General features: G+C 43.2%; 1 protein-coding gene across 7 annotated transcripts in view; it reads right to left on the bottom strand.

Moving 5' to 3' along the window:
* Positions 1-13,034, bottom strand: part of LOC138580772 (C-terminal-binding protein 2) — a 313,871-nt gene that overhangs the window by 105,829 nt on the left and 195,008 nt on the right. For all 7 annotated transcript variants that reach the window (XM_069651580.1, XM_069651584.1, XM_069651581.1 and 4 more), the window contains one exon: positions 8,969-9,175. In XM_069651580.1, the coding sequence (XP_069507681.1) occupies positions 8,969-9,175 (207 nt within the window). The remainder of the gene's footprint in view (positions 1-8,968; positions 9,176-13,034) is intronic.

The following is a 13,034-nucleotide window of genomic DNA, read 5'->3' as shown; positions in this document are numbered from 1 at the left end:
TAATAAGCAATTTGAACAGTTCAAGGCCAACACGTTGACCAAGAAAACAAATAAATTGAACAAAGATATTAAAGACTTTAAAATTGAAATTATCTACCCATACACAGCAGAAGGGTATATTGATTCGCTTAGGAAGCAAGGAGGAGGATCCCAGCCTCCATCAGGTGGGAGAAGAGGCAGAGTCACATTTTCGGGCTCTAGCAGCTCAGGCTCCTCAAGTGGAAGTCCACACCAGAACTTCCCACCCTTCCAGCCGTATAACTTTGGTCCACCACAATATCCGGGCCCATATCCACCACCTTTCCCTTTTTTAGGCAGAGGAGGACAAGGAGGAGGATGGGGTCCCCCACCTTGGAACATACCGTACCAAGGAACACGGAGACGACCGAGGAGGCGTCGACAATAGATCAAACACTTGACACCAATCAACTACCAATTTACAATCTGGGCAATTTTCATTTAACTACATGCCAGACTTCCCTTCTAACTAAAGGCCTTTCTTTTGTGCCTACCAACGATACTGACTGGTATAAAACAGAAATAGAGATTCGCCAGTTTTTTCGAAAATTAAGACTCCGGGTTTTCTTCCAGGACCAAATTGAACAAGAGTCAGACCCAGATACAGGTCTACACCCTCAATCACTATTTACACCCACTGATAGTCAAACACCGGACGACCTTCTAACATTTGAGAAATGTGTCCTCAAAGATATTAGGAAGTTGAAAAAGAAAAAACACACAAGGCAACATAATTTAACTAAGGGTGAGAAAAAAGCCCTAAAAGATCTATCTAAAAACAGGGAAATGATAATCAAACCTGCCGACAAAGGTGGTGGTATTGTTCTTATGACAACCGAGCAATACACTAATATGATTATGACCTTACTTAATGATGGAATCAGTTATCGCCCACTTAAGAAAGACCCATCTGGAGATATGAAAATTGAAATCTCTGAAATGGTCTCTTTTGCCCAGGACAGGAATTGGATAACCGAAAAAGAAGCTAAGTTTTTAACTACGTCATCAAATCGTACACCATGTTTATATGCTCTCCCCAAAATTCACAAAAACTTACTAAACCCACCGGGGAGACCGATCGTCTCAGGATGTGGATCCATTTTGGAACCTCTGGGGCAGTTTATCGATTATTTTCTTAAGCCTTTGAGCAATAAGACCAGATCATACCTGAGGGATACCATGCACACCATCCAGGTATTCGAAAATTTACCTTTCACCAGTTCACAACAATTTCTGGTGACGATGGACATTAAAGCTCTATACACGTCTATACCCCAAGACGCAGCCATTAATTGCGTATATGAACACCTCACCAGAGAATATGCTGAACCAGGATCCTATCGAGTGCCACCTGAATTCATCATTGAATTATTAACTTTTGCCCTTAACAAGAATTTCTTCACCTTCGATAATCAGTTCTTTCTCCAGACTAAAGGCACGGCAATGGGTGCAACTTTTGCACCAAGCCTAGCCATCTTATTCATGGCCACTTTTGAGGACCAGTACATTTACAATTCGATCAACCAATGGGAAGCCAATATCTCCCACTGGCATCGCTACATTGACGACATTATTTTCATTTGGACGGGGGATGCTACATCACTCCAACAATTTTCAATATGGCTTAATGCCTGCAATAACATACAATTCACGATGGCGTACAGCATCACCAAGATACATTTCCTGGACCTTGAGATCTCGAGTCTCAATAATAAACTTGCCTGTAATCTCTTCAGGAAACCAACTGATCGGAATACACTTCTGCATTACCGGAGTGACCACCCGTATCACATTAAACAGAATCTTCCATACGGTCAATTCCTGAGAATCAGAAGGAACTGTACTCATTTGGAGGATTTCTATACTAATGCCGAAACACTCAGCACTAGACTATGCTCACGTGGCTACCCCAAAAGGCTGATTAATACCGCCACCAAGAGAGCCAGGTTCACAGATAGAGAATGCCTTCTAATACCAAGATTAGAACAAGACATACCTGAGAATGAAAGACTCACATGTGTAATCACTTACGGGCCAAACACTTTTGACCTCAAGAAAGTCATTAGGAAATATTGGCCCATTGTGAGGCTACAACTAGTTGAGGAACCCATACCGAGATTCGCCTTCAAAAGAGCGAAAAATATCAGGGAATATGTGGTCCATTCATCATTTATTAAAACCACACCACGTACAGGTCTGTGGAATCTACGCAAAGTGACCGGACACTACCCATGTGGGTCATGCACAGTATGTAAATTCACTAGAAAATTACAAACATTCAAGATAGGCACCAAACAATGGGTCTTGAATAATCTGACTAACTGCAAGACTAATCAAGCCATTTACTGCATCGAATGCCCTTGTGGGCTTCGATATGTGGGACAAACCACACGTAGCGTGGGTACCCGCATTTCTGAACATCGATCGAGAATCCGATGTAAGAATACTACTTACCCACTAGTCTCACTTTCTGGCCAACCACCATACACCTGATGACATCCTTTGGTGGGTTTTGGACCGGATCAATACAGGTCAGAACATACAGACCAGACTGTTGGAACTTGAAAAAAGATGGATCTATAGATTGGATTCTTTGGAACACGGATTGAATGAACAATCTCCATTCTAAATACAACAAACTAACCCCCCCTCCCCCCCTCTATTCTTTCTTCCTACTACCACACACCGTGGGCCACACTATAACTCCGCTTCACGTTCACATCACTTTCTGAGATGCACTGGTTGCACTCCCCTTCCTTCCCGCCCCACCACCCCCACCCCCACATTCTCCCTTCATTTCCCAGAAATCGGGCTTACAGGCACAGACATCCATTTTCCATGTATTCACAGGGACACACGGTGTTACCCATGAACACTCACGCGTCCAATAGCCGGCCCCATTTTTGGTCCTCGAACACGGGACAGAATCATTTCTGGGCACCCGCGGGGACTGCAGACAACTGGAACACACCAACAATCACTCGTTTCTTGGCATAAGAGCATATTTGACAACCCACTGTGGCTCCGCCCTTTGATACTCCCCCGGCCTCTGACCATACCATTGGCCGGACGCAGCCGTCACTCACTGTGATCGGCGCTCTCTATTGGACATCCTACTTCCTGTGGGAACTTTTCCCTCCACGTCGAGGCTTGACGCTCAGTTCGGTTGCTTTGACAACCAATTACTTGCCTCTAATTTATAGCTTCAGCCCGCATTTGTGTTGCCGATGTCAGTGAGGACAGACATTCAGGGACGACTTCGCTCGCCCTCACTCAGCATGAATGCCATCTGGATTTGACCTTTCCTGTTTACCCTATACAGGTAACTACGTGGGTTTCACCACATGGCTCCTCTATGGCCACTTTTCTTTACAAAATCTTTTTGCGAGACTAGAGACTTACATAGGTAACCGGTTATGTGCCTTCTATGCTCCTATATGTAGGAAAATACTTATGACATCTGATGCCTTCCGGTTTTCCCGTTTTTCCACACCCCCTGGGCCCCGGTTTCTAATCCAGGCATACTTTCATTCTAGGTCTCAGCCGGTTCACCGGTCCGATGACGAGAACCTACGAACATCGCGAATTTCTCCAATAACACCTTTCCTCGTGATTCTAAACAAATAACTATCTTCACGGACTCTACAAAGATACTGCATCATACTAAATAGCCACCTTGGCTTCACTCTCTCGATGGCAGCCTCGTGTGGTGAGTTTCGAACTGTTTATTTTCGTTTCTCTGTCTTCCTTCTCTTCCCCCCACATGTGGACCGCCGGACCGACAGGGCAGACAGAGACCCTTGTATTTGCGCTTCCGAAGGGGACCCAATACCACTATCTTTTTATGTTTCCGGGGAGGGTGTGTACTATCAGCACGATCTGAAGGCTCCTCACCCCTACAAACATGTAGACTTGGTAATATGAGACCCCAGGCAGACAAGACTAATGTCCTCTGATCTGCCCATATCCTAGCATGACACTCTAGTTTGCATGCAGATTTTTGATATATAATTGTCACCCTTCATTTACCCTTAGAACTTTGCATAACACTACTAGAGTTTATTTCTCTTTTTCCACCTAACTGGTTCTCCCCCTTTTTTTCACAATTACAGGGTCCTGCTACTTATTGCCCTGATGAAGGCGGAGTATTCTTTTCAGATACGAAGATCATTATTCTTTGGAGTCTGTACCGCCGAAACGCAGTGCTAACCAGAGGGGACACAAGGTTCATCACCTCACAGTGCAACATTTAGGATCCCTTCCTTTCTGAAACAATTAATCAAAGGACAAGGACACCTTACCAATTAGCTTCCTCCCCTTTTTTTGCATTGTCTCCTTTACTTTGTCCCCCTGATGCGTAGGCAGACCCAATCCCAATACATAATAATTTTCGATTTTGGGATACGAAAAATAATTAACTTATTTGTTTCTTCACAATTGCCCCACAACAAGGGGCACGTGTTTTCCTCAATAAGGTTACAGCTTACGATGAATATTACTGTTTCTTTATTTCATTTTCTTCAATTTCATACTTTCACTTGTTAAGAGTTCATTTGTCAACCAACTGTGACTGTTAACTAACTTATGTTAAAAAAGTTTTTTTCATTACGTATTCTCAATTTTTTTTTTTAATGATTCTACACCTAATTCGTGTATGTACCATTTAAACCATTGTTTTTACATGCTGTTACATGTTAGACCTTACTTTTGTATATCATTTTCTGTTTCTTTGATATAAAGCTTTTAATTTGCAATTTCCATAATGTTTATGTCTCATTTTGAAGGAATGACTTTAATTTCTGACTGCATGCAATATCTATGAATTATACTAGATATAAAGGTTTTGGGACCGGATGAATAACTTTAATTTATTCACACCCCATACGGGCCAACCTTAGATACACCAGGACTTTGCTTTGTTGTAAACAAAGACTCTAATGGGGTCTTCAGCCAGTAATTAAGTTTCCACTTTTCACATTTACTTCTCCCTCTGGGTAAAGGCTAAGGATACAGTGTGGACCCCTGAAGGTTTACTGTTACATCTGGGATCCCCTTTCACATGGTCAGTATACCCACAAGCATAACATTTTCCAAATGTTTGAACAAATGGGGGTTTCTGCTGACCTCCCCTCTGGTTTGGCACCAGAGGTTTCACTGGCCTGATTCGGTTTCCCTTGTGGCTTACCCTTTTTCTGTATGGGGCCCTCTTTTGGATTGGAGGTATTAGAATTCTCTTTGCCATCTGTCTTTTGCTGCTTCCCATCATCCTGCGTTGCACCAGAATCCTTGCGAGTAGCCCTGTTGGCAACCCACAAGTAGGCAGCCTTTGCTAACTTCTTTGGATCAATTTCGTTAGTCAGCCAAGTGCTATCTCAGTTCAGGAGAACAGGCATCAAAATAGATTCTAACAAAAATAGATTTCTCATTCCTTCAAAAGTGAGAATTCTGTAACCCTTTACCCAACCATCTAAGTTCTTCAAGCATTCACACACCCAGGTAGGCCAAGGGGTACCATCATGATTTCTGAGGGTCCTAAACCTCTTAAGGCACTGGTAAGGAGTTTTCCCAAATCTAGCTATCAAAGCTAGTTTCACATTTTCATACTCCAATCTTTTAAGTCGTCAACCCTGGCCCCCCCCCCCCTCCCCCCCTCCCCTCCCCTCCCCTCCTCCCTCCCCCCATCCCCCTCCATTACAGCATCAGTTGCAACCTGGGAAGCCTAGACAAAAGCCAAGGAATCAACAGATTCCCTGTCAAACCCTGAAACCCATAGTTACATTCAAAAGCAGCTAAGCAATCCAAAATATCAAGTCTCACCCATTACATACTCACAGCTTCTTTAGGCATGCGAGGTCTCTTAGGACTGGAAGACCTAGCAGACTCTGGCATAGAACCATTTTCAAGAGACAATTTCTTCATTTCAAGAGCATGATGCATTTCCATTTCTCAGAGTTTGATTTGAGGTTTACTTTCAGTTTGCATTTGGAGCTTTTTGAATTCTAACTCCAGTCTCATTTCTTCAAGAGACAAATTCTGGAATCAGTACTGAACCTGGTAGGGTCCCTGTGGCTATAGCCTGAGGGCCAAAAGCAGGTAGAGGTGCAGTGGGGCTCACATCCTGAAACAACTCACTCTTCTAGCGCATCAATAACATTACAGTTAGACTCTAAACCACTATCAATCTCATCAACACTATCCACATTTGCTGAGGGTGTAGGGGTTATAGCTCTACCTCCCAGTCTTTGATGATTCAACAATTTCTCAATCAATTCATTTTTCTTGTGTTTAACAGAGACCTGACCTTACACATCTTTCAGTTGACCTACTGTTAGAATGATCAGGGCTTCCTGTTTGAAGTTATCCATTTTTGGCCTTTTAAAACAATTGCTTTTCTAGTGGTGCTTAGCCTTGTGAAGGTTATTTGAATAAGTATCAACAGCACTCTCAATGTAACAAATCTACTTTATCCTCACCGCTTGCCACCAGTGTTGGGCAGACTTGCATGCAGTACCCTCTGGGACCACCACATACAATTAGGACTACAGTTGTAAGCAAAAACCAACCTTTGGTATAAGTCTGTACCACAGTTTGTAGTAGCGAGCAGAGCAGCCAGGCTTATCTAAAGAGGGAACGTGAGCAGTACAAGGATGTTACATAGAGGTCTTATAATCACAGTGTTTCAAGTAGATACTTCAAGCCAGGTTTCTTGGTAAAAAAGGTATCATTTATTACACAATCATTTAGAAAACATTCACTAGATGGAGGCAACCTAATATTATACACAAACACTTCAATACTAAACCAATAAGTTTAACCAAATTAGGCTCCCCTGAAATAGGAGCAAAATGACATTTCAGTTACTTTCAATGGGAGTAAAAAAGCACAAGTTAGCAGAATAGATCAAATACTTTCTTAGGCAGTGCAAATAGTTTCAGTTCACTAGAGGACTCGATTCAGTTCAATAGGCCTAGGCCAAAGTCAATGAACTAGTGTCTTGGATAGGAAAGAGCAGTTCTTGAAGTTAACGGTAAAGTCTTCGCCAAGAAGTAGTTTGTACGAAAAAGAAATACATGTTGGGTCACAAGCGGATTAGGTCCGTAAATTGGGAAATTTCTGCACATTTTCAACGCGAGAGGTAGGTTCTCTCAATTGGGTTGGCACAGTACCTCAATATGAACAAAATGCAGCAGAAGACGTTGGTTCCTGGCAGTTCCTGCAGATCTCACTGTTCCCAATCCTCAGTCGGGGGGGACAAGAGGGAGGAAGTCAGGGGACTCCTGCACTGCATGGGATTGTCGAAACACACGGACAAAATGGAGTCACTTCAGTTCGAGTAGCTGTTCATCAAGCACACAAGCTGGTGTCCTTCCTCCTGGTTAATCCTAACCAGCTCTGAGACTGGTATCCAGGTGGCTTACGAGTTGATTGGTCCCACCAACTCAAAGGAAGAAGTCTTCCTTGAAGGGGCTTCTCAGTCAAGGTGAACTTGGCAATTCGGACCTGCAGCAGGGCTTCACCGGGCAAACCAATGGTCCAGGAGTTCCAGCAGCCGTCCTCTTCCAGCGAGTCTTCGGTTCCTTCGTTCCAGTGGTCAACTCTGCTTTCCAGTCGAAGAGACTCACCTTTTAAAACAGTTTTCTCCTTTTCACTCCAGTCTAGCTGCCACTCACCCAGAAGGGTGGCTGTCCTTGCAGATACTTTACCATTTACATACAAGAACCGCTTTATCCTATCCAAGACTTTAGCCCATTGACTTTGGCCTAGCCTATTGAATCAAATTGACTTCTGGTGAACTCAAAATATCTACACTGTCTAAGAATAATTCTAACCTTTTATGCTCCATTAACCTTTGCCTTTTACTCCTCTTGAATATCTTACTGTTGGCATTCAGAATACTTTTCATGTCCCCAGTACCCTTGCTACTAAAGTTATCTGTGGTTGTAGGTTGTGTCTGTGGGCCATCCCAAAAGGGTCTGATCTGATTCAGAAACTTAAGAGTGTACAGTATTGAAGTATATTTGTGTGTTTATATGATTGCCTCCTATTGAAGGTTTTATAACCGACAGATAAATAAAATACGTATTTATCAAAGAAACCTTGAGTATAAGTTTATTTGAACACCTGCGATTGTAGACCTCTGTAACATCATTACTGCTCACATTTCCTCTCTTGAGATAAACTTGGCTGCTCAGCCTCGCTACCAAAACTCTGTAGTAGACTTAAACCAAAGGTTGGTTTTCTTACACCCTTTTCTTACACCCGTAGTCATAGTTGTGTGTAGTGTTCCCAAAGGGTACTGCATATAGCACACAATATCATAACCTATTTATAATTGAAACCTTGCATTTAGGTGTTACTTGGCTACTTGTATTTACGAATGTCATTTGTACAGCTCACATTTACCCCTCTTGAGATAGGCCTGGCTGCTCAGTCACACTACCAACTTGTGCTCTACCTCTTACTCCTCTCTGTTAATCACCCCACTGTGACTGGTGGCCTGACCCTTAAGAATCTCACAGTGCCCCAGGCCCTTCTTCACAGTCAATACCAGCACCACACCTGCACTGCCCTTGCAGGCTCCTGCTTGGCAGCTCTGCATCCCACCCCTGAGAAAACTCCTCCTTCATTGCATTTGCACATGCAAATGCCACAAGGCCTTTTAAGACCATGACTGTATTTTACTGTTTTTGCCATGGTTATCATTTCCCCCATTACCTTCCCTTCCCATTTAGCCTTGTGGTGCTTTGAAACATAGTTCTGTTGTATAAGTTGCCTAAAGAAAATGCTCAAAGTAAAGAAATAAAATAAACAGTATCTCGTGCATGAATCACTGTCCAAGTCACATTGGTAGTGTACATAGTGCTACGGTCATTCTCCTAAATGAATAAAAAACATTATTCCATCACATGGGAAGTGTTTAAATATTTAGCAGTTTTACAATAAAAATTACCGAGGCCAATTATGCCCAAAGTCTCTCCTCGGATGCGAGCTGCCCCTCCAGCCACTTCTCTAATTTGCTCCACGCTGGATGCACGATTTCCTTCACGCATTGCCTGATGAAGCCATGTTACACGTCGGTAGAGGTTCAGGATGTGGCAGAGTGTCGAGTCAGCAGTTTCTTCAACAGACGATGAGGGGATGTTACACACAGCAATGCCTATATGAACAAAAAAAAAAACATTAAAACAAAAGTGGTATGAATAACCATTCACTGCGCTGGTCCAATGCAATAGTGCCTTGCATAGCACGCCTACCTGTTCACTGCAGGGTCTAGTTCTTGCAAGAAATTTGTCAATCATCCGATTTTGTCTCCCAAAAACACCAATCCTGCCATTTCATCCCACTAAAATCGATGTTGGGACTGCTGTACCTTCCCTCAATCTGTTGTGAATGCATACATCAGGCATGTCTTGGATTAAATGTCTTTATAGATTGCATACACAATGGGGGCTGAGGGGGGGGGAGGGGGGTGTTCAACATTGATCTGTGCTTTTGGTCAGATTGTTTCCAATCAAGGTGGGCCCCAAATTAAGCCATACAGGTAGATGCGTGTGTGGACTGTGGATCTGTGCTTAGCAGCTGTTGTGCTGCCCACTAATGTTCAGAGTATGCAGGTGTTTTTCGTCAACAGTTGCGCAACGCTATGCTAAAAGGGTAACACTACAGCATACCTTACCAACCAACTCGCACCTCCTCTAGACCACTCAGAGTAGCACAAACTAACACCATGACCATTCCGAGATTCAAACTTCACAATTCGGGTGGAGCTTGCTTCCCTGTACAAGCTTCCAAACTATTGAACACCATCCCTGCGCCTTTACGAGCAGAACCCTCATTTAACCGGTTCAAACATAACACAAAGTGTTGGCTCCATAACTTGGACTACATGTCAGACTAACCTCTTGACCCCAGCATGACGGACTGCTGCCAGCTCACTTTGTAATTCATTGTATCTTTGTATGCACCTTCTATATTATGTTTGTTCCTAACTGTAACTGCATTGGAACTTCTTGATGACTGCATTGCTTGTACCTTCCTGTAACTAACGCAACTCTTTAACGAATTTACGCGCCCTTATGTCTCCGGGCCTGGTTGCGCTTTATAAATAAATACAAATACTACATCAACCTAGAGTGACAAAGCTGGTCACTAGGGCACGAAACTTAATTTCTATATCTACATCAGACAAGCAGCCTGAATGTGCATTTCTGAGTTACATAGACCACTGCAGTAGGATCTTTCAACTCGGAGGCTTCAATCTCTAAACCTTTCTCCACACGCGCAGAATCTTACTCTTTATGGGTGTCATTTTATTGACTCTCCATAGTGACTTTATAAAGTATCCTCTTTAACAACTTTTTGGCAATAAGTGCCTGTTGCTGGGTTGCCCTAGGGTCTTCCCTTGTAAACTTTCTCTGGCTAACCAGAGAGAACTACAGTTCACAAGGGTACAAAGGATCTTTGAATCCCTTTTACATTTTGTTAGGTGAAACCAGCACATCACACCTTAGGTGGAGTGCTCGGGAGACACAATGTATCCCCTTTCACACTAAAACAAACAGTTCTGTTACAGGGACAAGCTTACCTTTAATGGCAGAGATATCTTGTATTAATTTGGTGCATCTTTACCGTCCGCTGTGTTTACAGCTGCAGTAACGTCACCCAAGGGTGCTCATTTTACCAAAATGGCCAGTCTTTTTTTGACATTTTAATGTTTCCTGTCCTTTCCCCACATCCCCAACATCCAAGGCGGGAAATTCCTTTGTGTGATTCTTTTCTTAAGGAGTCCCTGGATTCCCCACCAAGGCTCCAGTCTGTCTGAAGGCCGGAAGCGAGGGAGGAGTCCTAAACTTCACACCCATTTGTCTTCATCCTTGCCATGAATGGGGACAAATCCCAGTTTAGGGGCGGGCTGTCCTGATTGGACAACCAGACCGCCCCTTGTTGTAAAATGGAGGGATAGAATGCAGAAGTTGTGCTGTAGTTCCTGTGAACCTGGAAGTCGACCACTGGAACAAAAAAGGAAGAGGATGAAGGAAAAGCAGCTGAAACAATTTCCAGCGACCGGAGAGTCTGCTGTGCAACCAGAGCCTGCTGTAGCCCTTCCTTCCAATCGACCTAGGGACTCTGAAAACAATGAACCTGGTGCGACCCACGAAGACCTGCATTTTGAGCCATCCCACGCGCTGCTGCGGACTTGCGTTGCTACAATACCACAGGACCTCGAGCCACTATGCGGTGCATGGTCTTCCGAATTAAAAATCTCGCTGAAACTTCGTGGGAATCCTGGTGGATTTCCAAAGACATGAATCGAGTCTGAAAAGTCAGTGTGCTGGACGTTTATAACTATGAGAATTCAACTGATTTTCTGCCTTTTTCTGTGCTCCGAAAAGTCACCAAAACCGCAGAACCGCATTCAGAACCTTGCCTAGAGCCTTCTCCATAGATCCTGGCTTCAAAGTTCCTTCCGAGGTCTTGTTTTCAGTCACCACTACACGGAATCCACTGACCGGCTATTTGGCTGCTGAGCCTGAAGTTCTCCTGCTGTAAAATCTTCAATGCTGAGGTACTGTGTTAGCTTGGCTATGTACTTACCTTAAGTCTTATGATTGCTGTGTAGATGTGGGGAGTTTTCTGTGATGGGGAGGCCTCTCATCCAGTGCACCCAGTAACACTGCTAGAATCCTGCTAAGGTGTCTTCTGTGAAGCCCCTGGACCCTCTTCTAACTCTAGAAGTAAAACTCACCCGTTTGCCCAGTCTTCCTAAGGAACTCTGACTTTTGCTACTTAAGAACCTTCTGCCACTGAGAACACTCATGCTCCAAGAACCAGGTAAAGAGTTAAGGGATTGGCCCTTTTGCATAGAGTGTTTAGAGTTGGTTGGTAACTAACTCTTAGAGTGAACAGTTACAAAAGTTTCTTACTTACGTGGGAAGTGTGATGCTCTATTCTTAAGTGTGGTTAACATCTTTCTTTCCTTAGAATCAGTTTTGCCATTCTAATAGAACAATGTGAAGGTATATTACTCTCCTAGGATTTGGTTGTGCATCTTCCCAAAAGTAATGTGCTGGTTTCACCAGATTATGCCACTCAGGATAATTATGTGTGTCCCCCAACTGGGTCTTGCTTCCCCCGACTTGCTGTTAGCCTGTCCAGAATAAGTCCATTAGGTTTTACCTACCTAGAATAACTGAGTCAGTAAAGTAACATTGGGTTTTGCTTTCCCTGTACTGTTGTAGACACAAGAGCTTGTGGTTGCAACTGTCCCTCATAAATCATACATAAGTAACTTGTATAGCTGGGGAATGTCTAACCTGGACTCCATTGTGAGATTAAAAAAGTACATGGGTTTTACTTGCCTTAGAGTTAGCTGTCTGCCACCCAAATATAAATTACAAGTTACTGCTCATCTCAATCTGAGTTTCACAGATCTCAAAAGCACCCGTAATTGAATATTACATCCTTAGGTTTTACTCACCCAGTGAAGTAGTTCTAGGTTTTTACTGGACCTAGAATAAGTGTTCCACTTGTCACAAAACGTATACTGTCCAGTTGCCCGAATGTGATTTGTTGCCGAGTGGTACGATAGACCCTACCAGTTGTATCTACTACCCTTGAATTACTGAATGTAATCTGAAAGTAACCATTGGTTTTTACTCCAAGAATAGGTGTGACCTATACTGAATGTGTAGGAAAAGGTTGCACTTCCCTAGAACTACTGTTAGGTGTTCCAAATAAGGTTTATGCTTTGATCTGTGTACCTTCAAGCATAGTGTTTTTTTATAACTTTGATGAACAGTGATCGTAATCAATCCTACTTGTATTTAAACAATTTTTACAATGCATAAGTGTTTCATTGGACCATTTGTATTACTATTTCATTTGTACTGATTCTACAGCCCTCTCTCCCTTCTAAGAAGCCTGGCTGCTCTGCCTATGCTACCAACAAACTCAGGTGGTATAGCCTTATACTAAGAGTGGAGTCCTGTACTGCCTCAGTTGAATGGTTTTACTAG

The sequence above is a fragment of the Ambystoma mexicanum genome, chromosome 3p, assembly GCF_040938575.1.
Source record: "Ambystoma mexicanum isolate Mex_15411 chromosome 3p, UKY_AmexF1_1, whole genome shotgun sequence".
NCBI classification, from domain to species: domain Eukaryota; kingdom Metazoa; phylum Chordata; class Amphibia; order Caudata; family Ambystomatidae; genus Ambystoma; species Ambystoma mexicanum.
Note: the sequence above shows the minus strand (reverse complement) of the source record. Positions and strands in the feature narration are given on the sequence as shown.